The following is a 27730-nucleotide window of genomic DNA, read 5'->3' as shown; positions in this document are numbered from 1 at the left end:
GTGGCGTCATATCACCGAAATAAGTACGTACATTGGTTTCGGTTAGCGTAGGGAAGCTGCCTACCAAATTTCGTGAAGATGGGGCCATGTATAAGAAAGTTCAATATGGCGGACGTTGTTGACCGTTATGACCGTTACACGTAGAATTTCGAAATGAAACCTGCTTAACTTTTGTAAGTAAGCTGTAAGGAATAAGCCTGCCAAATTTCAGCCTTCTACCTACACGGGAAGTTGGTGAATTAGTGATGAGTGAGTGAGTGAGTGAGTGAGGGCTTTGCCTTTTATTATTATAGATTAAAGCGTTACCGGATTTTTATTTATTTACAAAACCATTAGCCCTAGCGTGTCTTACCAACTTCTAGGCGTATTATAAATTACATTGTGTTTATTAAGAATGACAAGAAAAGCATTCCATTTTTTTTTTACCAATTGTTTATGGGACTATGTTAGAATAACACACATTCATATTTTAATCATGATAATATAGATAGATAGATAGATAGGTCTTATTCTTGCTCTCGTCCCCAATCGCAAAACCAGATCTTCTGGGTTAGAGAGCTGCCCTATGAGTGCGCACCATTGCATGTACAGTATTATAAAAATTTTGTCTGTTACTGTTAAATTCATATGCTAACACCGTTTTCATTGACAGACCAGTTTACACATTTTTTCAGTCGCGCCATATTGCCTTTTAGCCATATGAGACCATTCACATCCCAGCTGCCTGGTGTGTATCCTGATTGTCGGTTCTGAATTTGGGAAGCGCTGGATGCACTCAGCGCACGCCTGAACCAGCATGGTGTAATTCCATTGGCTAGCTTAACATGCGGCATGTGTTTGTTGATTGGTTAAAAATATGTTGGCGGGTTATCTTAAAAAATCTTTTCTTAAAACGTTTTGATTGGCCCCAGCGTTGTAAAAGCCTCGCCCAAAAGCATATTTAAGTACAGATATTTGGACCCAAAGGCCCGGGCTCCTCAATAATAAGAATTGGGTAAGTTGTGCTGTGTTTTTTTTTTTTTTCTTTCTTTTTTTTTCCTCTCCTTTTATTTTCTGTCTCTCCTTTGGGTAAAACCAAGCACTGGTAGCCATCTCCTTATGACAGAGACCTAGCAGGTCGGCTGAGTCCACCGCTGTCCAAGTCAGAAAGGAGACACCAACGCTTGTTTTACAGCTAACATTCTTTGACCGAGCTTAAGTTGGTTGGCTGAGTCCACCACTTTTGCAAGGTTTTAACTGGCTACGCTAACCATAGTCCCTGTGTCGCTTGGACAGTCGAGTGTCCTCGCTGGTCCGTCGCGGCATCGGATCTTGCCGATCCCAGCTTACCCGTGTCCCTTGGCCAGTCGAGCGTTCTCGCTGGTCCCTCGTGGCATTGGAGCCTGCTGGTCCATCCCCGAGACACACCATTATCTGTTTTCTTTTACTAGAAAGAAGCAAAACATGGATTCTGCAACAACAAAACATACCGCTAAAGCAGAGACCGGTGTCATCATTATAGAAGATAACCAGTCGGTAGAACATGAACCAGAGAAATCTAAACAGGTAATTTGGATCTATGCCTGTCTAAAAACGTTCTTGGGCTTATAGACCTAGCTTATTTATGCTCCAAAGGGGTAGAAAGGCTAGACTTGTGTCCTGTGTCTGTGCTATGCTAAAAATGTATAATCTCCCCTGTTTTCTTAAATCTGTCAAGAGAAATGTGGATGATGTTCTGTCGGTGTTTGAGCAGGGAGAGATACCCGTTGATGCTTATGCACAACTGATTCAGCCTGTGAGGACCATCTTTTAGTGGTCGGCTCTGTTCCAAACAGAGAAAATAGGCTTGCATAATTTGGTGAAATACAAATATATTAAACATGTGCTGAATTAAACATTTTTATTTAGGGGTATTATTGGTTCACTGATAGGTTTAGACCTGGTTTGCAATTCGATTGTGTTCTCATACTTGTATACAATTGTGTTTTTGTTTCTTTTCAAATGGGTTACTGATCTCATTCACACAAGCTTGTTTGTATAATTTTCCTAAGCAGTTTCATACTGTAATTTACCCAAAGTCTCTTTTGACAAATTTATGAACAGAATGCTCAAGGAATCTTTTCAATGAAGTTTGCAACATACAGTACAAAACATTATTGTCTAGGAGTGCATTACACCAACATAAACATTTATGATGCCCACATCATATACTGTATGTATCAGTGAATATTTTCCTGCTGTTTCTCCTGCTTTATTCATACATTAAAAAAATATATAATGTATAGCACACAGTGTGTAACTCTGAAAGCAAAGACTACGTGTTAATTGCTATGTTTGGAATTTTGCTTCAATAAACTTGTTGTTTTAAGACACCTTGATATCCTTTTTTTTTCTCTCCCTTTATGTATCCTGTTATAACAGATGGGTTGGGTTAGATCATGAGGTAAAGGATGCAAACTGTGTGTCCTTGAAATATACAATAAAGTTATTGTTTTCAAGACACCTTGGTGTTTACTTTATGATTTGCTTTATAAAGGGTATGGTTTGGAAGGTGGCTGAGGTAATGGGATGCCCATGGTGTGTTTGGGCTGCACTGCCAGTTTCCTTGGGTGTGTAATAGATTCTCTCTCTAAAACCTTCTGGTACATCCTGTCTCTGGGTCTGTCACTTCATGCTCTCTTGTTTCCTCATTCATTAGGGTAAATTGTGCTTCCTGGGTGATGGAATTGAACATTTTTGGGTAAGTCAGTTCCACCAGTGCCACTTCCCAGTCTCTGGGCAGTTTATTGTCTTGGCTACCTGAATGGTTAATGATGCTGTCGTGTTGGGAAAAGTTCTGGCCGATGAATTACTCAGCAGTGTTATATAAAATCCATTTCTGACTTTAGACATTTTTTCTTGGTTTCTCAACTCCTTGTCTTTCACTTCTGAAGTCTTGACCCAACTGTTAAATTTCTTGTCCCAACCAAGCCATTTTACCAACACATGCTTGTTTCTACCACGCCTGCCCGTGAGTGGTTAGAATTTTCTGGATGCGGTACACCTGGTTAGCATCGGGGTTTATTTTTTGTAACTCTTCTGCATAAAATCTCCCTTTAATTTCATCACCTGGGTAACCTTAGTTTATAGACAGGTTTGATTCATTTTAAAAGAGTCAACGATAATAAATATCTCATCTGTAAACCACTGCTCATAGCCTTTTCGAATACACTTTTTAATTTTGAAACTCGGACATGATCACCTATTTTCAAAGTGCACGGAGTAGATTTTCTTTGCCGGCCCTACCATAGACTGTTTTCCAAACACTCAGAGCATTTTCAGGAGTCACATCTACAGGTCTTGTTTTAATCGTGGTGTGTAAACTGTGGTTATAACTCTGTAGAAAGTCTGACGGGACATCTATATACCGAAAAGTATTGGCATATGTAAAATATTTCCACATTTTGGATTTTAAGGTGCTTTGAACCGTTTTACTATGCTGGCCTTTACATCGCTGTTCGTGACAAATGTACAATATTGTTCTGTCTTAGAAGTTTTTGTACCAATGTGTTATAAATTTTTTTGCCTTGGCCTGTGTGTAGCTTTTAAGGAACTCGACCTGTCTAAAGATCAAACTAAAACCCAGAGAAACTGTCTTGGCCTTTTATTTACACAGCCCAAGCATATTTTGAGAGCACATTGATACAAGTGAGGATAAATTTTATATCCATCATTGAATTTTGAGTAATAAGACATCTCTGCTAAATCTACTTGCTACTGGTAATTGATCGTTGAAACAATTGTTCTGTTTCTCTTGAACCTCAGCTGTGCTTGTTTGTGCATACTGTAAGTGTATTGTTCACTCATCCATTCCAACACGTTTTTTTGCTTGACATTTCTTTTCTTTTTTTCCCCATAGAGTGACGATGGCCGGTGACGTATTTAAGCACAGTGTGAAAGATTGTTCAACTTCAAGGCGGAAGTCTCAAGACCTGTGTATTTTCTCAAACACTTGTCAGCCATCGCAGTCACAGAGCCGGATTGATTTTAATGAAGCATTATGTAAAGTCTGTTGTAGCTTACGTGTTCTGCACCTGTGTAAGATGTATTAACGGGGTCTTGTTTAGCATGCCGTTTGGGTTCCGAATCTCAGGATGGGCACACTTGTCTTTTACTAGAATCTGATCCTGAGGAAATACACCCTTGTGTTTCCAGCATCTGTCGACAGATCAGTATTTAAAGATTAATACACATGGTGTTTTATTTGGTTAAAGCCTTGTGTGGATTAAGAATTGTGAAACAGAGTAAAATTCATACTTTTAACTGTCTGAAGCAGTTTGTTGCTGAAGTAAACACTTTCGGCTTATACAAAAGACCATGCAACAAAGTCCAAGATTCGGACAGCAGCTTTTGAACTTGTCTCTAATCACCATTACTGTTATTTTTAAAACCAACATTAATTTACAGAAACCTAAGCAAATTGCATTATCCATGCTAAACAAGATCTGTTTGAGTTATATTTTCTGTCGGCTAACTGTTTGTGTTTTGTTTCTGTTGTCAGAGGAACCAAGACTCGGCAGCTAGAACAAGGAAAACCAGGTCCCTGCCCAGCGTGACACGTAATGCAACCTATAGAAGGTTTTCTCCTTTTATTATATCTAATAAAGATTCATTATGACCATATTGGTCGCTCAGTCATTTGGGCTTATGTGTTTAGCTCTGTTGAACATTTAGTGGAAAAATGTATGGAATGTCAAGAGAAAAAATGCATACCAGATGGACACATTTTGTAATATTTGGTTCACTAAACCAATTATTGCATATAGACATAGCTTATTTATGCTCAAAAGGGCTAGAAGAGATAGACTTGTGTCCTGTGTGCGTGCTTTGTTAAAAATGTACAATCTCCTTGTTTTCGTAAAGCTATCAAGATTGATGTGGATGATATTATAGCTGAATTTGAGCAGGAGAGATACCCATTGATGGATATGCAAAACTGATTCAGCCTGTGAAGACCAGCTTTATGTGGTCGGCTCTGTTCCAAACAGAAAATAGGTTTGCATAATTTAGTGAAATATAAATATATAAAGTATTTGCTGGCTTAAACATTTTTATTTTAGGTGTATTACCGACTCACTGATGGGTTTGGACCTGGTTTTGAATTTTCATTTGCGTACCCCTATATGTATACATTTTCTTGTGTTTTTGTTTCTTTTCAAGTGAATTGCAAATGTATACAATTAAGCTTGTGTGATTATTTTACGGCTGTTTCTCCAGCTTTTATTCATACTTTAAACAATTTTAATGTATAGCAAACAATTTGCAACTCAAAGTGAAGACCAGATCTTATTTTGCTATGTTTGCAATTTTGCTTCAATAAAATTTGTTGTTTTTAAGACACTTTGGCATCTTTTTTTGAATCATTGAATAAAACTTGTTGTTTTAAAACACTTTTGGTATCTGAAATATGCCTTGCTTTATAAAGGGCATGGTTTTACAAGGTGGGCAAGGTAACGGGATGCTCAAGGGGTGTTTTGGGCTGTACTGCCAGGTTCCTTGGGTGTGTAATAGATTCTCTCTAAAGTTTTCTTGTACATCCTCTCGCCGGGGTCTGTCAATCACGCTCTCTGTACTCTCTGTACACACCCCGAGCGCTGCACGCAGATAGGAGCAGGATGTCTGCTTGGCCCCATTGATGACTTACCTTTTATGACACCTTACAGGCTCCCAAAGGTCCGTCTCGGATCACAAAGATGATCAGCCCCTAGTTTTAGCATCAAGGCCGACCATTTTTCCTTGCGCACGACTGACAAAAGGTCCGATGCCGGTCAAGCAGCGCACCCGACAACAGGCAAAGATCAGAGCGCGGGGGGAAATGCCCATTAACCAGGTGGCAGCATGTGGGTACCGGAAATACACCTACACCTGTCAAAATCTGATGATGTATAATAGTGACGCCCCTATACTACTGAGAGTTACCATTGTGTGTAGAAGGATCTTGTTGGATCCAAACTGTTGGTTATGTTTAAATCAAAATCCAGGGCATCAAACAGAAGAAATACTGCAAGACTTTTAGGAATATCAATATGAAGGTATGACACAGAACAGATACAGGAAAAGAGTTTAAAAATGGAGGGGGAATGTCTAGGTAATAATTGTATTTTTATTTGGCCTTCATGGAGTCTGGTGAAACCAATCATTATTTATACAACTAGGGAGCTTCGCCGCCTGCTCGCTTCGCTAGCCAACCCCTGTGTTTGGTTAATCGGATATACAATTTTAATTGTTTTTTTTTTCTTTGGAATTATTTTAATTTCATTATTTGCACTTTTACTTTAAGGCTTCATTAAAAACAATTATTTTTGGAGACACATTGTGACAACGCAACGTATAATTAATTGCCTATGAGTGAATATTGTTTCTGTTTCTCTAATAAAAAATCCGACTTTTTCTAATGTTTGTCCCTGTGATTTATTGATTGTCATAGCAAAAGCTATTCTCACAGTAAACTGTAAACATTTTAATATGAATGGCATATCACGATCTCCTTTGGTGTGTAATGTTATTCACGGAATATACACATTACCTTTCGTTTTGCCTGTTAATATTTGCATCGCTTCTCCGTGATCATCAATATACACCTGACCGAATTGTGTATTCTTTGAAATTCAACTTGTCGTTGCTTTAACTGTTGCGGGACCACAGATGCTCATAGCGTATGGTCCATTATTGTGTAAATCTACGTTTTGTGCTTAAGAATGATGCGAATGCGAAAAGACTTTGTTGTCTGCTCTTTGCCTTTTATTTCTGACCTCGATTTGTCCTGCTCTTTTTTCAGTTACACCTGGTTCTGATGATTAATCACCTTTTGTTTTGCGGTAATGCGATCTTTTCTATCTTTTCTTTGATACTGTAGCGACTAACATGATAAAGTGTCACACAAGTTTTACTTGAACAATCACTGACTTCGTAACCCCAAATACAACTTTCTAGCACCCTCTTCAATCCCTCATCCCCTGGGTCTCGTAACCCCTTACCACATCAATCTACTATGCTGTACTCCGCCCTCCCTCAATCTGACCGAACAGTCACTTAAAACCAGAAAGGCCGCAAACTGGCTGGGACGCTACAATACTTTAGATTTCTACTGGTTTTGTAATCTCTTATCTGCCTTTTTTTGTCTCCAACGCCTTTGGGTGTCTATTCTCCATATGATCCTTATACGCTTTATATGTGTTAAGAGCACATGATCTGTGTGAACTACGTGCTTTTACACGACTGACTGTTTTTTGATGGATGTACTCTTATATGATATCTGTTGTAAGTAGGGCGCGTCTTGCAAGAATCTCATATTCCACGTCCCCGCGAGACGACCCTAAGACAATCTCACTTGGCACCAAGTGTCATGTTTACGGTCCTCGCGAGACGCTCCGTTGCAAGTCTCTTTTGGCTCGCGGGTCTTTTAAATGTCTACCGAGAAGATCACGTATCGTCACCTTGCTTTTGCTTTCCAGGATTTCTTTTTATAATAGAGAGATAACAGAAGATATAAGCAAAGTGAGTCCATTTTCATGACAGACTCAGTTATTAAGTAATTATTGGGAAGATAAGTATACACATTGTATGCAAATTTATCTTAATCTTTTTTTATGATGGCAAGCAGAAAACAAGGTGCTAAATTAGAGCGTTACACTGTGTGGTATATGAAATATTGGATAAGACAAAATCGAGCTGAAATTTTTAAGCAGAAAAAGACTAATCTTTTTAGTAATATAAAAAAAGAGATACTGATATAATTGAGAACAGGCATCTTTTGAAAGGCACTTACCAAATAATTAAAAGAAACAAATACATTATAAATTTTAATAGTTTATAATAATTGAGCATGAGAAAGGCGCTATATAATACAATTTCTTCTTATTTCAAAATTGTAATAGATAGCGAAAGCTAGAGCCTCCGTCCAACAGATGGCAGCAATGAATTATTATTATCCAGGCCTGACGGTATCCGGAAGAAGAAGAAGAAAAAGAAGAAGTAGAATTAGAGGAAGAGTCGGTAAACTTTTAAGTCCAGAGATGGACTTTTGTTTTCGGTGTTTTTAACTGATAAGGTCAGGCAAGAGAAGCAGAGGTCAAGGAAACAAAAGGTACGTACTTGTTCTTGTTAAAAGAGAGAGTAAGTGTGAGACAAGGTGGACTGAAGTGAAAACAGCAATTGCGGCTGAGTTTATTGCCCTCCGATAACCAGACTGTAGCCACTGAGCACAGAGCGTCTTGATCATTTCCTCATCGTTGTTTAATCTTAATGAAACTGAGACTCGGCGGAAGGCTTACGGAAAGCGGCACATGTCGCTATCAGTGTTGTGGAGTCATTGATTAAAAAAAGCACCCGGCTTAATCTTTTATAGGAGCTACTAATATTATTCTAATCGCTTACTAATTACTTTATGGCATTGGAAACCACGACGCACACCCTTATCTTTATATAGTATACGGCAAGTGAGGCTGCCAGCTAATGAAGCTGTGCCTTAGGGGTGTGCATCGGGACTCAATGGAAAACTCGTGGGATGTTTTCATCCGCATCGTCGAGTAGTAAGTGATAATAAGTTACCTGTAATGTGCTTCACAACTCGAGTAACACGTTATGATTTTGAACATGAACAAAAAACGCTACATTATGAAAATGTTTATGTATTTAAATCCACTCAAACTGGAGCAGGTAGGTGTGCAAAGCACAATCCGAACTGACCAGTATAGCGAGTGAGACGTGTGGAGCAGCTGATGACCGATTTGAGGTTCACTTGGAAACCCGCTCAGCTTTCAGAAGTGTGCTTAATGCTCCCCGACTGAATCAAATTGGGCTTCAGGGGGAAACAGCATGTTCCCTCTGCTAGAATTTAACCGGGGCGGGGGCGGGGATGGTAATCCAATTGCGTTGAAGTTGTAGGCGAAGACATTTGCTCCTTTTATTTTACTGCTGGTCAAGGCGTTTTGCAGCTTTCTCAATACTGAACTGCAGTGACACGGCGGCGGACTTTGACATTCGAGTGGTTCGATGATCTGTGTGTTACCCCCAACTTTATACTGAAGCCTCTGGTTCCTTTCCTGGACACCTTACAGGTTTTATTGCCGTTGTACTGGCGTTTCTTACTCTTGTGGATCAATTCATGCTTTTCCTAGTGACTGACCATGGCTTTTGTTGATAGTCAGTTTTACAGGAAACTTTAATCAAACCGCTAATTAGTAGTAACAGAATGTTTGGATATGACTATAAATTCATCCTGTAGCTCAACATCCTTCAAATGGTGGCTTCAGTCAAATCTGAATGTAACACTTTGATCAGTAATCTCGTACCGTTGGAGAGTTTTTGAGGGTTTAGATCAGTGGTCTCAAACTCCGGTCCAGGAGGGCCACAGTGGCTGCAGGTTTTCATTCTAACCCTTTTCTTAATGAGTGACCTGTTTTTGCTGCTAATTAACTCCTTTTGAATTAATTTTATTTGACTTGCTCTTGAAGACTCAGACCCCTTAATTGTTTCTTTTTATTTAATTAGCAGCCAAACAATAAGGAGATACAAAATGAGCCAAAACATGACCAGCAAACGGTGTCCATCATACAGTATCTGAAAATAAAGAAAGGTGAAGTTCTCAGGCATGTTGATCTTCTCAGGTCCCCTAAACATTTTAACAGAGCTCTTAGTAAAGAGAAAATCAGCCATTTTAGAAATGTCTGCTATTGCACAATGAGAGCAGCAACAAGCCATGGAATTAAAGAACGGGTTTAATTAACAAGAAGACTCGGCGCCCGATTAAGCAACTCATTGGAGTTTGAGGCCCTGACTTAGTTGGTCTTCTGTTGGCTCCCTCACTTCACATTTCATTCCTGTTTTGGGTGCCGGTTAAGGAAAGAAATGAAGCAATTCAGAGGAACAAATCCTAAAAAAACACAAGTCAATTAAAATGAAAGGAAAAGGAATGAATCGGCCGCACAAATTGGTCACCATTTAAGAAAAGGGTTAGAATGAAAACCTGCAGCCACTGCGGCCCTCCAGAACTGAAATTTGAGACCACTGGCTTAGATCAAAAGCAATATGCACTGAATCATTTTTTACTTATTGCATGCAGAATTTACATTTACAGGCTGCTCATGCCGAAATATGTGTGAAAAGAATAACATGGTGAACCGTGTACAACGTGACCTGTTCTCTTCATGAGGGCCCCTTTACTGAGCTGCACAAGCATTTAAACTGCCCACGGCTTGCTGTCTCTCCTGGCTCGTGTTATACTTGGCCCTTGAGGTGGGCTCATATGCTTTACTGGCACATCTCGGTTTCCACTTTATGAATTGAGTATAGCGGCACACCACAGTTTGACCTCCAAGTGGACACTGAAGTATTGCATGAATTGGACCACCAAGGGGAACGGGCTTCCTCCCCAAACCCATTCTTCAAAGTATATGTACTGTATATAAGCCTGCTTGGCCATCCAAGGGGGACAAAGCCACCCCAATGTCCACTTGAATTTGTGTGTGTCGATCACCACATCACGAGGTGTAAGAAGTTGCAGACAGAACTGGGAGTACTACGTGTAACCAACCTCTGCTTCCCTCTCCCCACACGGCCACAGTGCTTGACGACCACACTTTAACTTTCTAGCGCTTGCTAAACACTTTGATATATCAATACAGTATATAAGCGTTAATCTAATAGGAAGATGAAAGACTCCAAGTTCTCAAAACTGCCTTGGCGGATTTGATGCAGTTTGGTGACATTATAGAAAAAAAACAGCTGCCACTTTTTTTTTTTTCTCCTTCTAAAATGTTTATTTGTTGATATTTTTTAATACTGTGTTAACTTACATGCTCTGTGTGGCGCTGATATGAGGAAGGCTGCAGCAGACTGACTGAAGAAGAGGCAGCAACCTGGTCATGTTTGCTGTTTACATTGAGGCGTAAAATGAAAAGAGAAAGTTCAATTAAAATGCAAATATTGTATACAGAAAAGCACTTAGTGCTTCTGATACATCTGATTAATCAATGGTACTGTAATTGAGGGGGGTGACGCAGTGGGTAGCACTGCTGCCTCGCAGTTAGGAGACCCGGGTTCGCCTTCCGGTCCTCCCTGCGTAGTTTGCATGTTGTCTGCGTGGGTTTCCTCCCACAGTCCAAAGACATGCCGGTTAGGTGCACTGGCGATCCTAAATTGTCCCTAGTAGAAATGTCTTGCATCCGTCTGCTGATCATTTCTTGCGTGCTTAGCTTTCTGACACATTCCCCTTGAAAAGTACCCTGGTAATCCTTGGATTTTGTGATTAAGTTAATATTTTTAAGGTCTCTAGTAACAGAAGCGGCATGAAAACAATCTGGAATCTCCACGATAATTAATTCTAGGTGAGGTGAGTTCTTATCCTTATAACACAATATTTATAGGGTCCTTACTGTTATGTGTACACAGTACAGTCAAATTTTTACTTACATGCGCTATTAACATGCAATATGTCTCCACATTTCTGGGCTATGATAATAACTTTCCCTCATACTTTGTCTTCCTTGTCCACAACAGCATTGATTTAAGACTTGAGCTTCACACACAACAAGCAACAACTGGACACTAAGGGTCGCCAAGTTACAGATGGCCATTACAATTAAATTCATAGTGCACAATGGTTGTTAGTATTAGCAGTTACATGCAACGCTGACTCGGTCACAAGTATAACAGGTGATTGTATGGGACTTGCCAGTGTAATTGTGTGAGTGAAAACTGTGTTGCCATTTAATCAGTAGGGCAGCAGTGTGGTGTTGCGGGTCCACAGCTCATTGTGCAAAAGCCATTCGTTTTAAATAAATGATCGCGGCTTAGCGAGGGGACGTTGGGCCATAGTGAGCCGTGGGCATCCGTAGGGTGTGGGCGCTCTCACCGAGTGCACAGGTGAGGAACTGCCCACATTCGTGATTGTCCCATGGCTAATGCTGCAGCTGCTGTGGCCCTCGTCATTTAAAAAGAAGCGCGAGTCGGTTGTGAGGGTGGAAAAATGGAAAGAGGAGAAAAGAGAGAGAAGGAAAAGAAGACGGAGGTTACAGGGAGCGAGGAAGCAGGCGGTGCGTGCGTGTGGTGTGCGCGCGATTTGATTGCGATCGAGGGCAGCTGCGAGGAAGCTGGGTGTTAGGCCGACACCCAGGTGTTTGAGTTGATGATGTTGCTCCCGCTGAGTGACCAGGTAGTGGGAGTGACCAGGTGAAAGCGACGATCCGCAGAAGGCCGCGGAACGGCAGCGGAAGTCGGGAGGCTTGGTGGTGGAGTCCCCAATGTGTGTGTCCTGGCCATTGGGGTAATCAAGTCTCGGGGACTGGGATCGGGAGGTCTCCAGTCTCGAGTATGTAGAGGAGGGCAGCTGCAGAGAGCGTCTTGCCTGCTACTAAGCCCAAACGGGATTAGCAGGTGAGACGCTAACAGAAAAGAAGCACCGAGCTTGTTTGTTGTTTTTAAGAATTGCTTCCATGAGAAGATTTTAACCTCTGGTTTTTAAGGATTGTTTTTTTCTATTTATTGGTTTTACCTCCATGTTCTTTTAATGGATTATTTATTTAAAGAACTTTGAGAACTGCACTATTTATTTGAACACCTGTTTTGTTGGATTTTAAATAAAAGCACTATTGCACTTTTTGCACCACCCCTTGCTCAAGTGTTTATTTGCCTTCACTGACTAGCTCACTCGGTTTCATTATCGACGGTGTTGGGTTCAAAGGCTTCCTGTATAGCAATGGGAGCGTGGAGCCAGAACCCACATCGTCACAAGCAGCCCTAACCACTGCACCACTGTTCTCCCTCCTACTTTTATGACCACCCAAATTAAGTCTTTAACTTGCAGAGAGGATGGATGCTTTAATCTGAACTTTTTTTTCTGTAACTTGGTAAAAGTTTTCAGCATTTTCCATGTAATTTGACATGGTGCACAGTGCTGCTTCAATGTACTACAAACTCAAGATAGGTGCGTAATTCACCTTGTCTGTGTTTGCTCCAACTGTTAAAATAAATCTTTATTCTGTCTTTGTCAGTCACCATTGTAAAGGCACCAGCTAAATACACAATGATAAGAAACACATTACAATAAAATGTTTAATATGTTGGGAGCTTAATACATGTTCAAGGCCCATGCCTGTCTTGTGGTTATAATTGGCAGTAGAGTTTTAAGGATCTCCTATTTGTGCACATGGTGTGGTGTAACATCTGTAAACTTTATAGTTCGCGATTTAGTTTAAAGTGAATGAAAGAAAAGCTGAAACTTGTATGTGTTTAGCAGCCTCTTATGGTGCACCTCTAAATTCCTTCTACCCTGATCTCTCTACAGCACAAGAAAGCAAGCTGCCAGTACCAGTAACCCAAAGAGGCGTGAAATGGAGGAGAAGGTGCATACAAGTGGAAGGGGGATTTCTGAAGAGGGAAGTAAGGACAAGAAAGAAGAGACTCCCATACTACCTGCAGGTGACTTTTTCACCAATTCCATAGAGAAGAAAATTGTGGACATTAAGCAAGAGGACTGTGAATGGGAAACTGCCTATCATCAGCAGCAGAGGCCCAATGTTAAGGAGGACGATTGTGAATGGGAGATTATAGGTATGAAGAAAGAGACTGACACACAAAACAATAAAATTATGAGCCGTGTCAAGAAAGAAGACCTTAAATCTGAGCAGGACTCACAGTATATCTTTTCAAATGAAGAGGTGACTGGATTAGGCTCTACTCCAAAGACGAGCCTCTCCCTGCAAGATTATTCAACCTTTGTGAAGTCAGAATCATTAGAGTCTGATAGAAGGAAAATGGAGGGAGCATCAAGCTCTGAAAATCCTCAGGAAGGTAGGTGTTAAAACAAAATATATGTGAGGGTCAACATCATTTATTTTGCTTTGATCTGAACATGAAATAATGTAGATTGTTTGAGATTAAATTTTAATTGTTGTTTTAAGTACTAATTGGACAACAAAATATATTATCTTGGGTAATTCAAGTTTAAAAGTTGGGGCCAGGAAATGAAGTAAGAAAGGAAGGAGAGTCCTAACACTGATATTTTAAAAATGCCTTGTAGCTTCTTCTGGACTAATAAAAGAAAAAAAGAGATCACTTGCAAGCAGAAATATTTGATGGGGTTGGGATGGGTGTTTGGTGACACCAGAAAGAAAAATGGAGAATTAAGGTAAAAAAAATATATATATATACGCGAGGGACTTGTCAAAGAATTGATGAAGAAAGTAAAACACAACGACGCAGCAGAGTTTAAAAAAAATAAATAAATAAAAAAGGTGTAAACTTATTTGTTACCCCAAACTAACACAAAGTGCACTCAAGCATTGAGTTTTGTACCGTAAGAATAATGAATATGCAGATAATGTACTTCTAAACTACGACCAAAGCCTGAGCCTTCACTTGACATGAGCGCATCGAAGACTGGATTTCCTTCTGTAAGAGTTGAATTTGAACCCTGGTCCAGTGTGCACCCAGCATGTGTTTGAGTCTCATATCCTTCTGAGCTTCTAAAGGCTGAAGCTGTTATTTTATTATTCACAATGATAAATTCATTTCCTTTTACTTATGTAACCCATTAAGAGAAAATTATCAATTTTAGGCATAATCATTTTTCTGTATTTTCCCTAGTACTAAGTTTCCTGGGGCGGAGTGGTGGCTCTGAGGCTAGGAGTCTGCCCTGGTAATTGGAAGGTTGCCGGTTCGAATCCTGTAAACGCCAGAAGTGACTCTAATCCGTTGGGCCCTTGAGCACGACCCTTAACCTGCATTTGCTCCATCCTGGGTATGACGTTAATCTGCATGTAGGCCCTCCATCTTGCAGGGGAACTCCGGGGGGTTGGTGGCAGAATTGGCACTCTGGCCACCATAAAAAAACCTCACACTATTCCCATTCCATCTGTACTTGCGTGGTGCTGAGGTGTCACCTGTTGTATGGCTGTACTCGGGTCCTAATCTGGGATCCTGAGGTGGTTTGTCATGTGGTGGGTGCACCAATGCGCTGTATCAGCACCTGCTCCTAACCTCCTGTTTTTGTACCACGCTGGATCATAAAGAATTAGGTCTTACTGTTCAAAACCGGATAAACCTGGATGGATCTCGCACGTCTCCTAAAATATGACTAAAAATATATTCAAAAAGTCACGTACATCCTAAGCTAACAAGACTATCAATCAAATTGTGGTCAACTAAGGTATAACATCTGCCATGTCCCGTTAGCAACTAGGTGTAACCAATCATCTTAAAGGTTTTTTTTTTTTTATTATGTAATGAATTCCTTTTAAAGAATGGCGACTAATCAAAGGATTGTATAAATCTAGTGCAGAGGACACTTTTTTCTTTGTAGCATGTGACTCACATGTGGCTAACATGTAATGTACTTGTTACCTCTTCAGAGACTTGGATAAGAATAACAATTGGCACTTTCTCCTGCATGTGTTTTATTACTTAAATCTGGGCATTCCTGTCTGTATTCAAATTCTTTTCTTCCGCACACCTCAACCTCCGTTTCTGCAACCCATCTTTGGTGTTCAACTGAATGGCAGACTGGTGACTCGACTCCCATAACTCTACCGCCACCTGCTGGTTGGAGGTTCTCTAACATCCAACATTTGTCATGTCCCGTTTGCAGCTGGGTGTAACCAATCATGTTAAAAAAGTTTTCTATGTATTGAATTTGTTTTTTTTTTTGAGCAGTGACCTAATCAATGAATCGTATAAATATAGTGCAGAGGACGCTTTTTTCTCTTTGCAAAAACACTAGCATGACAAGTTTTTGCCTCTTGCGAGATTTAGATAAAGAATAACAAGAAATGTTCGTAGGTCTCATCCCGCGATCCACAGACTCAGCTGTTCCCAGTCAAAGTAGAGTCCATTAAATCTGTAAATATTAAGCCAAATCCATGCAATTCAAGTTGGCTGTATCCACGAACTACACACGTGGACAAAATTGTTGGTACCCTTCAGTCCATGAAAGAAAAACTCACAATGGTCACAGAAATAACTTTAATCTGACAAAAGTAATAATAAATAAAAATTCTATAAAATTTAACCAATGAAATTCAGACATTGATTTTAAACCATGCTTCAACAGAATTATTTAAAAAAATAAACTCATGGAACAGGCCTGGACAAAAATGATGGTACCCCTAACTTAATATTTTGTTGCACAACCTTTTGAGGCTATCACTGCAATCAAACGATTCCTGTAACTGTCAGTGAGACTTCTGCACTTCTCAGCAGGTATTTTGGCCCACTCCTCATGAGCAAACTGCTCCAGTTGTCTCAGGTTTGAAGGGTGCCTTTTCCAGACGGCATGTTTCAGCTCTTTCCAAAGATGCTCAATAGGATTGAGGTCAGGGCTCATAGAAGGCCACTTTAGAATAGTCCAATGTTTTCCTCTTAGCCATTCTTGGGTGTTTTTAGCTGTGTGTTTTGGGTCATTGTCCTGTTGCAAGACCCATGACCTGCGACTGAGACCAAGCTTTCTGACACTGGCCAGCACATTTCTCTCTAGAATCCCAGGATAGTCTTGAGATTTCATTGTACCCTGCACAGATTCAAGACACCCTGTGCCAGATGCAGCAAAGCAGCCCCAGAACATAACAGAGCCTCCTCCATGTTTCACAGAAGGGACAGTGTTCTTTTCTTGATATGCTTAATTTTTCCGTCTGTGAACATAGAGCTGATGTGCCTTGGCAAAAAGTTCAATTTTTGTCTCATCTGTCCATAGGACATTCTCCCAGAATCTTTGTGGCTTGTCCACATGTAGTTTGGCAAATTCCAGTCTGGCTTTTTTATGATTTGTTTTCAACAATGGTGTCCTCCTTGGTTGTCTCCCATGAAGTCCACTTTGGCTCAAACAACGACGGATGGTGCGATCTGACACTGATGTTCCTTGAGCTTGAAGTTCACCTTGGATCTCTTTAGAAGTTTTTCTGGGCTCTTTTGTTACCATTCGCATTATCTGTCTCTTTGATTTGTCATCAATTTTCCTCCTGCGGCCACGTCCAGGGAGGTTGGCTACAGTCCCATGGATCTTAAATTTCTGAATAATATGTGCAACTGTAGTCACAGGAACATCAAGCTGCTTCGAGATGGTCTTATAGCCTTTACCTTTGACATGCTTGTCTATAATTTTCTTTCTAATCTCCTGAGACAACTCTTTCCTTCGCTTCCTCTGGTCCATGTTGAGTGTGGTACACACCATGTCACCAAACAACACAGTGACTACCTGGAGCCCTATATATAGGTCCACTGACTGATTACAAGATTGTAGACACCTGTGATGCTAATTAGTGGACACACCTTGGATTAACATGTCCCTTTGGTCACATTATTTTCAGTCTTTTCTAGGGGTACCATCATTTTTGTCCAGGCCTGTTTCATGAGTTTATTTTTTTAAATAATTCTGTTTAAGCATGGTTGAAAATCAATGTCTGACTTTCATTGGTTAAATTTCATAGAATTTTTATTTATTATTACTTTTGTCAGATTAAAGTTATTTCTGTGACCATTGTGAGTTTTTCTTTCATTGACTGAAGGGTACCAACAATTTTGTCCACGTGTGTATACGTACAATGAAAGAAATAAAACAAGCGTGAGAAAGTGTAGAATTAAGGCGAATTTTGCGAAAAGCGTTGTTAACAGGGAGGAGCGGCAGCAACTTGCGTATGCCAGCGTCCCCTCACCTCACGCTTTCTCCTGCCTGTGTTTTATTGCTTGAATCGGGGCATTCCAGTGTAGGGAGGGGGTGTCTGCATTTATAATTTTCTTCCACACTTCTCATATCCCAAATGTGTGCTCGTGAATAGAAACATTCCCATCAATGACCTCATTAACAGTTTAGAAATTTGGGAATAAACTTGTATCACATTTTTTTTTTTTTTTGTTTGAAATCTGTAAAAGCATCCTAATTCTGTACAGGATGGGACTTTATGAATTTTCCTGCATTTCCCCAAATAACAAACAGTTAAAATCCTGTCATTTATACAGCTAAAGAAATGTTTACCCTGCCATGTCTTTGAGGTAATTTTTCACCCGCCATTGATTTTAATGGATTTCCCACTGCCTTTAGGGTAGAGTGTTTGTTCACAACCCCTATAAACATCCTAAATGTCTTCTTTTCAGCTCAGAAATATAAAGGCTTTTAGTAAAGGTCTCTGACTTCACAAGAAGCAAAAAAAAAAGATTTTTTCTTTTTTTTTTTTTTTTTGCGTTTGCTACACATTGTCAACACTGTCCCGTCCTTTGAGTTAGTTTTAACCCCCCATTGACTGGATTTTACTCTCCCTTTACCGCAGTGTGCTTACCACCCATATAACCACTTAACTGTCATCTTTTCAGCTGAGAGGTGTAAAGCTAAGGCACTGCTCTATCAAAAAGCAAAACATTTTCCAAATGTCACGTTTTTGTACAGGCGCTACACATTTTGAAAACTCCCTTGTTCTCTGGGCCTGAGCCATTTTAAGGAATGGTTTAGGGTTGAATAATAAAGAGAGCAGTGTGTGTTTGCTAGCGGAGAATAAAAAGACACTGTTAATAATCAGCTAAAACAGTTTCTAAAAATGTAAAAATAAAAGCAAAAGAAGTTGCTAAAATTATATATGGAAATGCAAAATTATGGTGTTACTGAAACCTTTATTAAATAAATGATTTGTTTATAAGACACATTTTCATACATGAATGTAGTACTGGAAGAAGCTGGTATGAAACCATATTCATGTACTTAGTTTATTCCAGGCATCAAATGTATGAAAAAAAAAACCAACAAGAACAAAAATAAATTAAATAATTAAAGCTTTGTGGGGCAACTGCAACAGAAAGCAGGAGAAGATGAGTGAATTGCAGCAGAAAAACCCCAAACTACAGTACAAAATGTAAGCTTCCTCCGCGTCCAAAGGTAAGTAAAGGGAATTGGTCCAAAGACTGACGTGAAAAATAATTGTGAAAGTAAAGGTGTGGATGAGTACATACTTATGCGTATTTAGAGCCCTATTGAATCCGTTTTATTTTTTCACAAATTCCATTTTTTTTTTTTTTTTTGATTTTTAGTTTTCACCATTTTATATTTCATTGATTCAGAATTTTTGGGTTTTTTGTTTTTTTTAACTGTAATTGGCGACAGCTACAACAATACAAACCATAATGGAATGGAGTGGAATGGCACTTTACATTCCTTTTTAATGAAATGGCACACTAGCACAACTGAACCTTATTTTGCAGTTCCACTCATCAGGTAGGAGCCCAGATTCTCCATGATGCTGTATGCTGAGACTGCAGTAGGACAGTGAGTGCCCTCCAGAATTGTAAGAGCTGTTACTAGTTTGATGCATCCTTCTGAGACGAAGGTTAACTTCACTTTTATGGTCTAAGATAATTGATACAGCCTGAGCTGGTGTGTTCTTGCCCAGAAATAACTTTTTATATTTGTAGAGGATCTTAATTTCTCCCTGTTCTTGAGATGGATTTTAAATTTGACGTGGTCATTGCAAGTATCTTTTCGTGTCCAGTCAATGGTATGCTGGCAAAACTTACAGAAAAGTTGTCCAGATTCATAAAAGTCGCCGGGAAATTGTTGTGCCCTCAATTTTGCAGTTAAGCTCGTGTTTCTTAGTTTTTTTGACGTAGATAGGGTATCTGATCACTGCTCGCTTCGACATTTCTGTCTCGTGCAGTTAGCTAATTTGCATGCCTTTAACGAGAAAACATACAGGAAACGTGCACAAACAGAGGCACAACTGGGTTTCTACGAAGAATTGCATTCAATTGAAAAACAACAAACGAGAAAATAGTATCTGAATGATAGAACTACAGATAATTCAATTGTTTCATTATTGGGAGGTTTTGTAAAAGTCACCCTTGCAGTCTCTAACTTCAGTGCATTTCCATTTTTAAATCTAAAATCCATTTTTGTGCATTAATTCCGTGATTCTGTCTGTGTTTTTCAGAATCATAGGGCCCTACGTATACAGTTACAAATTGTTTGCTTGTTGCTTCAGAGTGATATAAAGTAGTGCTGGGCGGTATGACTAAAATTCTATATCACAGTATTTTTCAAAATTATACCGGTTTCACAGTATTTTTTTTCCCCATGCATGAGTGGATGTTAACCACATTTTCCACTGCAATTACTGGCTAAGAATAACCTATTCCACTGTCATGAGAATTGTACATTGTACAAAAATTTTTTTATTGTGCACACAAGTATTAATACAGGTTTGCATGGCCCCATAAAGTGATAGTTTTCAAGTGGGAGGCACTAATGAAGAGAAGGAATCGCATTGCATGACAGCTGCAGTCAAAATATAGAACCTTTTTATTGAACAAATTTTGCAAACAATTTAAGCAAAAAGTTTGACAACATATTTTCAACCATCCATAGAAGCATTTAGACTTAGTAAAATATCCAGAGGTGTTTGTCAAAAGTTGTATTGCACTGAACATGTCTTAAGAAAGGAATAAATAGTAAATATTTTTTGTAAACAAACTACACTTTCTGTTAATGTTAACAATCTCCGTCCACTGACACGTTAAAGTGACTTTTTAAACAACTTTACCATCATTAAACTGCATAATATTTAAACTAATAAATAATAGTGCAACTTCCAGTAATAATACTATTACTTCAAAACTTCAAGCCCAGGTGCATTATACAGTATTCACCAAATAAAAATAAAATAAAACAAGTGCAACTTGGTGAGACATCTTTACCAACTGAACCATCATTAAGGCAAATTGCATTAATATGGACGTTGCTTCAAACTAAGCGATATACATACATAATAAAACTGCAACTTGCATTTATAATGCTATTTGTGGTATAGCCCTACGGAAGCGTATTAGGGCTACGGTGAAGAAAAAAAAAACTATATGTCGAGAATAAAGTCGACATGTTGACTTTATTCTCGACATTTTTACTTTAATCTTGACGCTTATGTCGCGATTAAAGTCGACATTTCCACTTTATTCTCATAGTTTATTTTGTGATTAAAGTAGAATGTCGTAAACTAAACTTCATCCTAAAATCAATGTTTAATTTACTAGATTTTCTCAAACCCCGTAATAAGTTAATGTAGCACATTAAATGCTTTGTGTTTTTCCCGACCTAGTTGTCAATCGCTACGCGCTTCTTAAACTGACTATCTCCGCACCAAGAGGAGGTGCAGGCAGCGATCCCCACATAGAATACATTCACTTCATGATATTCCTGCTCTCTGAATATGTAGAATGCTAAGATAATTTTTCATGATAGTGAGGCGGTAGTGCTGCTGCCTCACAGTAAGGGGTCCCCAGGTGTATGTTCAGTGTAAACTTTATGGCAGGTGTGATGAGGCTTCAAAAAACTGGATGTATGAATGGGTATCACACAGGTTTAACTTGCGTAAATATTGTGTAAATGTTGGGTTTGTGATGTGGTGGTCGGAGTCACAAACACAGAATTCAGTGGATGTTCTTATTGCATGTGTTCTGTCTGACGTACCAAACCCTCAGCTCCTATCCTTCCTTTCTCTTTCTCTCCATAACCAATCACCACACGATAAACGTCTTTGTGAAATTGTAAAAAAAAAAATCTTCGTTATACATGTTTAATTATGCGGTTCATTCAGGGTTGCACCCATCCCAGCAAGTATTGTGTGCGAGGCAGGAGCAAATCCTGAACGCAGTGTGAATACGAGTAATACATGCACTAGGGTCAATATAGCATAACAAAACCTCACATCCTACATGACTTTGAAAGGAAACTGAAGCACGCCGAGTAAACCCAACAGAAAAACATGCAAATTCAAGGCAGGGAACACCCGAGACCCCCTTGCTGTGAGGCAGCACTGCAACCTCCATGCCGCTGTGCCCTCACATGATTAATACATGCTTTAATGCATTTCATCTTGAAAATTATATCAAGTACTTATCTTAGCATTCTAAATGTTCAGGGAGCAGGAATATCATGAAATTAATGTATTCTGTGTGCTGCCTGCACCGCCTCTTAGTGCAAGAGGAAGTCAGTTTATGAAGTACGTAGTGATCAACTTGGCACGGGGAACACTTAACACAAAGCATTTAATGTGCTACATAAGTTATGACAGTGTTTGAGAAAATCTAGTAAATTAAATATTCATTTTAAGATGAAGTTTAGTTTACGATGTTCTACTTTAATGACAAATTAGGAGAATAAAGTCATCATGTCTACTTTAATCTCGTCATAAGTGTCAAGATTAAAGTGGAAATACCAAGAATAAAGTCAACATGTCGTCACACTATTACGCAGTTCCCAGGTACATTACACAGTATTGAAAAAAATAAAACAAGTACAACTTGGCTTGCAGTATTATCCAGTATTATTGAAACAGTATTCACACATTTGAACATAATGGTCCACATCCGACCTTTTAAATCCAAAGTATCTCCAGACAACAGACATGACTCCTTTTTCCAGCGAAAGTTGTTCTGTGTCATCATGTTCAACTTTATCATCAGCTACAGCTTCATTTTCGGAATGTTCTCTGTCCATTTTCACCACGCAACACCTCCACTAACGCATGTAGTCCATTGTATGTGTTTAGTGGTGTAGCAGTGAAAAAGGTCCCCCTTAAATAGTTTCCAACTGCGCTACGTTCCAAATGTTGTTTAGCCAATTTAAAGCGGTGTTGCGGTATAAGAAAAATCCATATCATAACAAAAATAAAAAATGGTTTTCGGTATGAACCAGTATACCGCCCAGCACTAATATAAAGTGTTTGTGTATATGTATATTTTTTCTAAGAAATAAAAAATATATAAAACTGCAGCTGCAATACTTGTTTTGAGAGATTGTTTAGGTACATTTAGAGACTAAATGTTTCCCAAAACCTTTTGCCCAACAGTGTAATGTTACAATGCTTATAGGATATGACATCTAAATTTGGCACACAGATAGCTGACAGACTGGGGCATAAACTAAATTTTATATCAGGATTGTGCATCCTAAAATGTCATGGTTATATACTGTAAAATACAGTTTTTTGGAAAGAAACCCTAAAGCACCAATTTTACTTTGTGTTTTATTTAGTTGATATTGGTGTAATCAAAGTATGTAATTGTGTAAATACTTTTAAGAATTTGATGTTGAAGTGTTGAACTTGCTACTCTTCAGCCATTTGCAGCTGCTTTATTGCAGTAAACAAGTAATATCTGTTTGTTTTTGGGTATGTTACTTAAGTGAAATAATACCACAACCCCCTTAGCGCATAAGGAGTTAAAATTGGTAAATCATTTTGGAATCAGATAAAACACCTCAGCATCAGCCATGTAGTGATGACTGCTTCTCTTACTATCATGCTAAATAAACTTATATGTGTGTTTCTACAGATTTACAGCACAGTGTCTTCTCGTCTACAACTCCTGAGCACAATCTTCGGCATAGACCACAGCACACACTACACAATGAAAACCTGAAGATGTCAACATCTGGATCAGAGAGTTCCTCACTGGCCTCTTTGCAGTGCAGTTCCCCAACAGTTAAAAAACTAGTGAGTATCGGTGACTTGAGCACTCATCAGCAGGAGAAGAATACAAAATTGACAATGTCCAGTTTCTGGAAGGAGAATGGAACAAGTATTAAAAACAAACCTAAGATTAAAACTCGTACAAAAGCCCAACAGAAGCCACATTGCTGTTTGGAATGTGGGAAACAATTCACTCACAGCAACAGTCTTCAGAGGCACACGAGAATTCACACTGGAGAAAAGCCATATTGCTGTCGAGAATGTGGCAAACGATTCCTCAGGAAAAGCCAGCTTCTTAGCCACTCAAGAATTCACACGGGTGAGAAGCCGTTTAGCTGTTCTGAATGTGGCAAGCAGTTTTCCCATAGCAGCACTCTTCAATCACACAAAAGATTTCACACTGGAGAAAAACCATATTGTTGTCCAGAATGTAGCAAAATATTTTCTGAGAGCAGTAGCCTTAGGACCCACTTGAGAATTCATACTGGAGAAAAGCCATATTGCTGTTCTGAATGTAGCAAACTATTTTCTGAGAGTGGTAGCTTTCGAACCCACTTAAGAATTCATGCTGGAGACAAGCCATTTTGCTGTCTTGAATGTGACAAACAATTCTCTGATAGGAGCAGTCTTCGTAGCCATTCAAGAATTCACACTGGAGAGAAACCATTTTGCTGTCCTGAATGTGGCCATTCATTCGCTTCTAGTAGCAATCTCCAGGCCCACATCAGAAGACACACTGGGGAGAAACCTTATTGCTGTTCTGAATGTGGCAAACGATTTACCCATAGTAGTGCTTTACAAAAACACAAAAGATTGCACACTGGAGAGAAGCCATATTGTTGTCCTAAATGCAACAAACTATTTTCTGACAAAAGTAACCTTCGGATACACTTAAGAATTCACACTGGGGATAAGCCAATTTCCTGTCCTGGATGTGACAAACGATTCTATGACAGGAGCAGTCTTCGTAACCATGCAAGAATTCACACTGGAGAGAAACCATTTTCCTGTCAAGGATGTGGCAAACAATTTTCTCATCGTAGCTGTATCCAGGCACACATCAGAAGTCATGCTGGATGCAATCCAAGATATACCATATGTGGAACAAAACAACAGAAATAGTGTTAGTGTCTTGACTGAACTGTCATGACTAAAGAAGGGGGTTCACTCCCATCTTAATATAAAGCAAAACCAGAAAGTTTGGAGAAATGAATCCCGAGAGAAGCCATACTGCTCTTCTGCATACGGCAAACGATTTATCCAAAGTAGCAGCCTTCAAATGCACCTTTGGACTTACGAGGGGCAGTCAAAACATTCATGGAATGTGATATAGAGCTGCAGTGCCGCTAGCGTATCTGAAGCTGATTTTCCCCATTTGCACATGAACTTGACGTTATCACGTTGTTCGAACTGCGACATTGCGCTGAATGACTATGCACACATCTGACTCAAATGGTAATTAAAACAATACTACATGAAGAAACCAATCCAGACCTGTTGTAACTGGTCTACAGATGTGCTGCGCTCCCCTCCACAACGATGTGTGCGTAATCTGATCACTCACTCTCCCGCTATATCACATTGCCGGGAACTTTTTGACTGCCCTTCGTATACCATATGTGGCAAATGATTCCCCAGCAACAACCAAATTGAGAGCTACAAAAAACCCACAAATGATTGATGCCAAATTGTTGTGATGATACAAACGCCCTGGCAAGGGTCCACTTCAGAAGTACAAATTCATGTTACATGACCAAGCTGTGTGAGAGGAAGTTGCAAGGAAGAGATGAGTCTCTTTCTAGTTTTGGTAGAATACCATGACATGGAGGACCCTGTCCTATTGAAAGTTTCACCTTGATGGCATGTGATGTACACTGAATTGAATTAAACTGTATAAAAGATTTGTATAGTGGCATCTGCCTTTCAGGATTAAAAGGTTGTCGGTGCCAGCACCAGTGCAACAGGAATGGTTAAAATGGCATTAGCTATGCAACATTTCAGCCAAAGAAAATATCCCTGGTGGATATCAGTCCTGGCTGAGATTCTTACTGGCACTACTGCAAATGTAAAACAGTAGTGAAACAATCTAAACATTCAGTGAGGAGAAGATACAGTCCAGTGGTTAACCAAAGATTCGTACAAAAAGAGTTTGTGCAAAAATGTACTTTACTTTTGTTATTGATAGTAATTCTCTAATTAAGATAACTGAAGGGGTTTGAGTTTAAGATCTTAATTTGCAATCGTTAAAGCAAAAGAATGAGCAATCCCGCAGCAGCACGTCCATTTTCATTTGACTTTGTCTTCAACTAGACTGATGGCAGGTTGCGTCACTGTGCGTGTGTTCAGACTACCCATAAACCATTGCAAATGTTTTGGATTGCATTGGCACTGATCCTTAAAGTTGTATAAACTACAAAAGAAATAGGATCAGCAGTGAGTGCATATCTGTAATAAAGTAAATCCTCAGGAGCTCCGGAACTAAATTCAGCCTATCAACCCGTAGTAATCCTCTACTTCCCCACCAGCTTTACAGTTAACCATTTATTTGTCAAAGAAAAGATTTACACAAACAACTCACTGAACAAGCAACTGCTGCATGGGCCTTGACTGACAAATGTACATACCAATGTGGCCTTAACAGAAGATAAATCTAATTTGAAGATAAAACTGGAAAGTTGCAAGCAACGTACATCAGGATACTGCACTTAATAAAACATGGATGAAGTATTATTTAATTTCAGTTGTCAAAGTTTCAAGAGGCATAATAAAAATGCAGTTAATATAAATATAATTAAAATGTAACCAGTTTTTAATGTAAAGAAATGTGATTTGATTTTGTTGTCTCAGGGTATGGACAATGATGTTGCAATTTTATATTTTCTCATTGTACTTGAATTGTACAGTTACATTTAAGTGTTAGATGGAGACTCCAGCATCCTTGATCTTGTGTGATCTTGTGGACTTTAATGTCTTTCTGTTCGATGGTCTCTTGTTTGAGCCCATTGGCTGAAGTGACTCCTGCTTTCACTGCCTTGTTTTGAGATACTTAGGTTTGTACTATTTTTGTGTTTATAGCTTTGTCTCTGCTTTGTATTTTTAAGTTTGGAAACAGTTTTTCTTTTCTCAACAAAATATTAGAAAAAAATAAAACCTTTATTTATTAAAGATGTTTAAGAAACTGTTTTCACATGTTTCTGATGTTTGCCTATCGATATCTCTACTAAATAGCACCTCTCCTTTCTTTGTCTCCTTGATATAAATGGTCAGACAGCTGAATAGGCTGTAGATGGACAGATTGCTGTTCTGCAAAATCTGTGCCTGTTTTACATTTTTTTTTTCAAAAAGTGCATTCATGTGAATGAAAAAAAGTTTTCACCTCCATAAACACAGTAAGAGCTGCAGTAAAAACCCATGGCCTGCCAAGACCAATGCAAAGCCCCACTAAGCTGTCGCATCAACCAAACCAACGTCACACGCAGTTTATTGGCAGCATTTCACTGTCACCAGGATATATTCAAGGGAGCAAACTGCACTGAAAAAGGGGAATTCGTTGGAAAGGTGACAAAAGAGTTAGGAATTCAAAACAATGTTATGCATCTCAGACTCATAGTCGTTATGATTCTTGTAAACCACCCGAAGCCATTATTTTTGAAGCCTTAAAACTTAAGTGGTCAGATTTATAAAACTTGAGTATGCAAGAAAAGGGGTCCAAAATGTGTGTCCACAACCTTCCATGCAAAAGTTGGGATTTATAAAAGAAAACTTGACTCCGTTTTTTTAATGGTTGCCTCAAAACAATTATTTAGATCAGGGGTCCTCAATCACGGTCCTGGAGGGCTGCAGTGGCTGCGGGTTTTCATTGCAGCCAGTGTCCTAATTAGAACTCAGTCCTTGCTGATAATGACAGTCAGTGTTTAACTCTATGGCTTGTTAGTGCCTTTCATTCATCAAAGACAAAGTTGAGTTACTTTGTAGATCAGAGGTCCTCAGTTACATTCCTGGGGGTCTGCAGTGGCTGCAGGTTTTCACTTTAACCCATTTCTTAATTGGAATCCATTTATTTACTACTAAAGTAATACGTTTTTTGGGCTTAATTTTAGTTCTCTTGCCTGTTACCATTCAGAACCCTTAGTTGCCTATTTTAGATCGATAGATAGATACTTTATTAATCCCAAGGGGAAATTCACACACTCCAACAGCAGCATACTGATAAAAAAAAACAATATTAAAGAGTGATAAAAATGCAGACAATAACTTTGTGTAATGTTAACATT

General features: G+C 39.2%; 1 protein-coding gene across 1 annotated transcript; it reads left to right on the top strand.

The window, feature by feature from the left end:
• Nucleotides 1-7977: 7977 nt before the first annotated feature.
• On the top strand, nucleotides 7978-26572 carry LOC120534390 (gastrula zinc finger protein XlCGF26.1-like). Its single transcript, XM_039761941.1, has 3 exons — nucleotides 7978-8104; nucleotides 13304-13809; nucleotides 23320-26572. Exons 2-3 carry the CDS (start codon nucleotides 13350-13352, stop codon nucleotides 24576-24578), a joined length of 1719 nt encoding a protein of 572 aa, XP_039617875.1. The 5' UTR covers nucleotides 7978-8104; nucleotides 13304-13349; the 3' UTR covers nucleotides 24579-26572.
• Nucleotides 26573-27730: the final 1158 nt, after the last annotated feature.

This window comes from Polypterus senegalus, chromosome 8 (genome assembly GCF_016835505.1).
Source record: "Polypterus senegalus isolate Bchr_013 chromosome 8, ASM1683550v1, whole genome shotgun sequence".
Classification (NCBI taxonomy): Eukaryota; Metazoa; Chordata; class Cladistia; order Polypteriformes; family Polypteridae; genus Polypterus; species Polypterus senegalus.
Note: the sequence above shows the minus strand (reverse complement) of the source record. Positions and strands in the feature narration are given on the sequence as shown.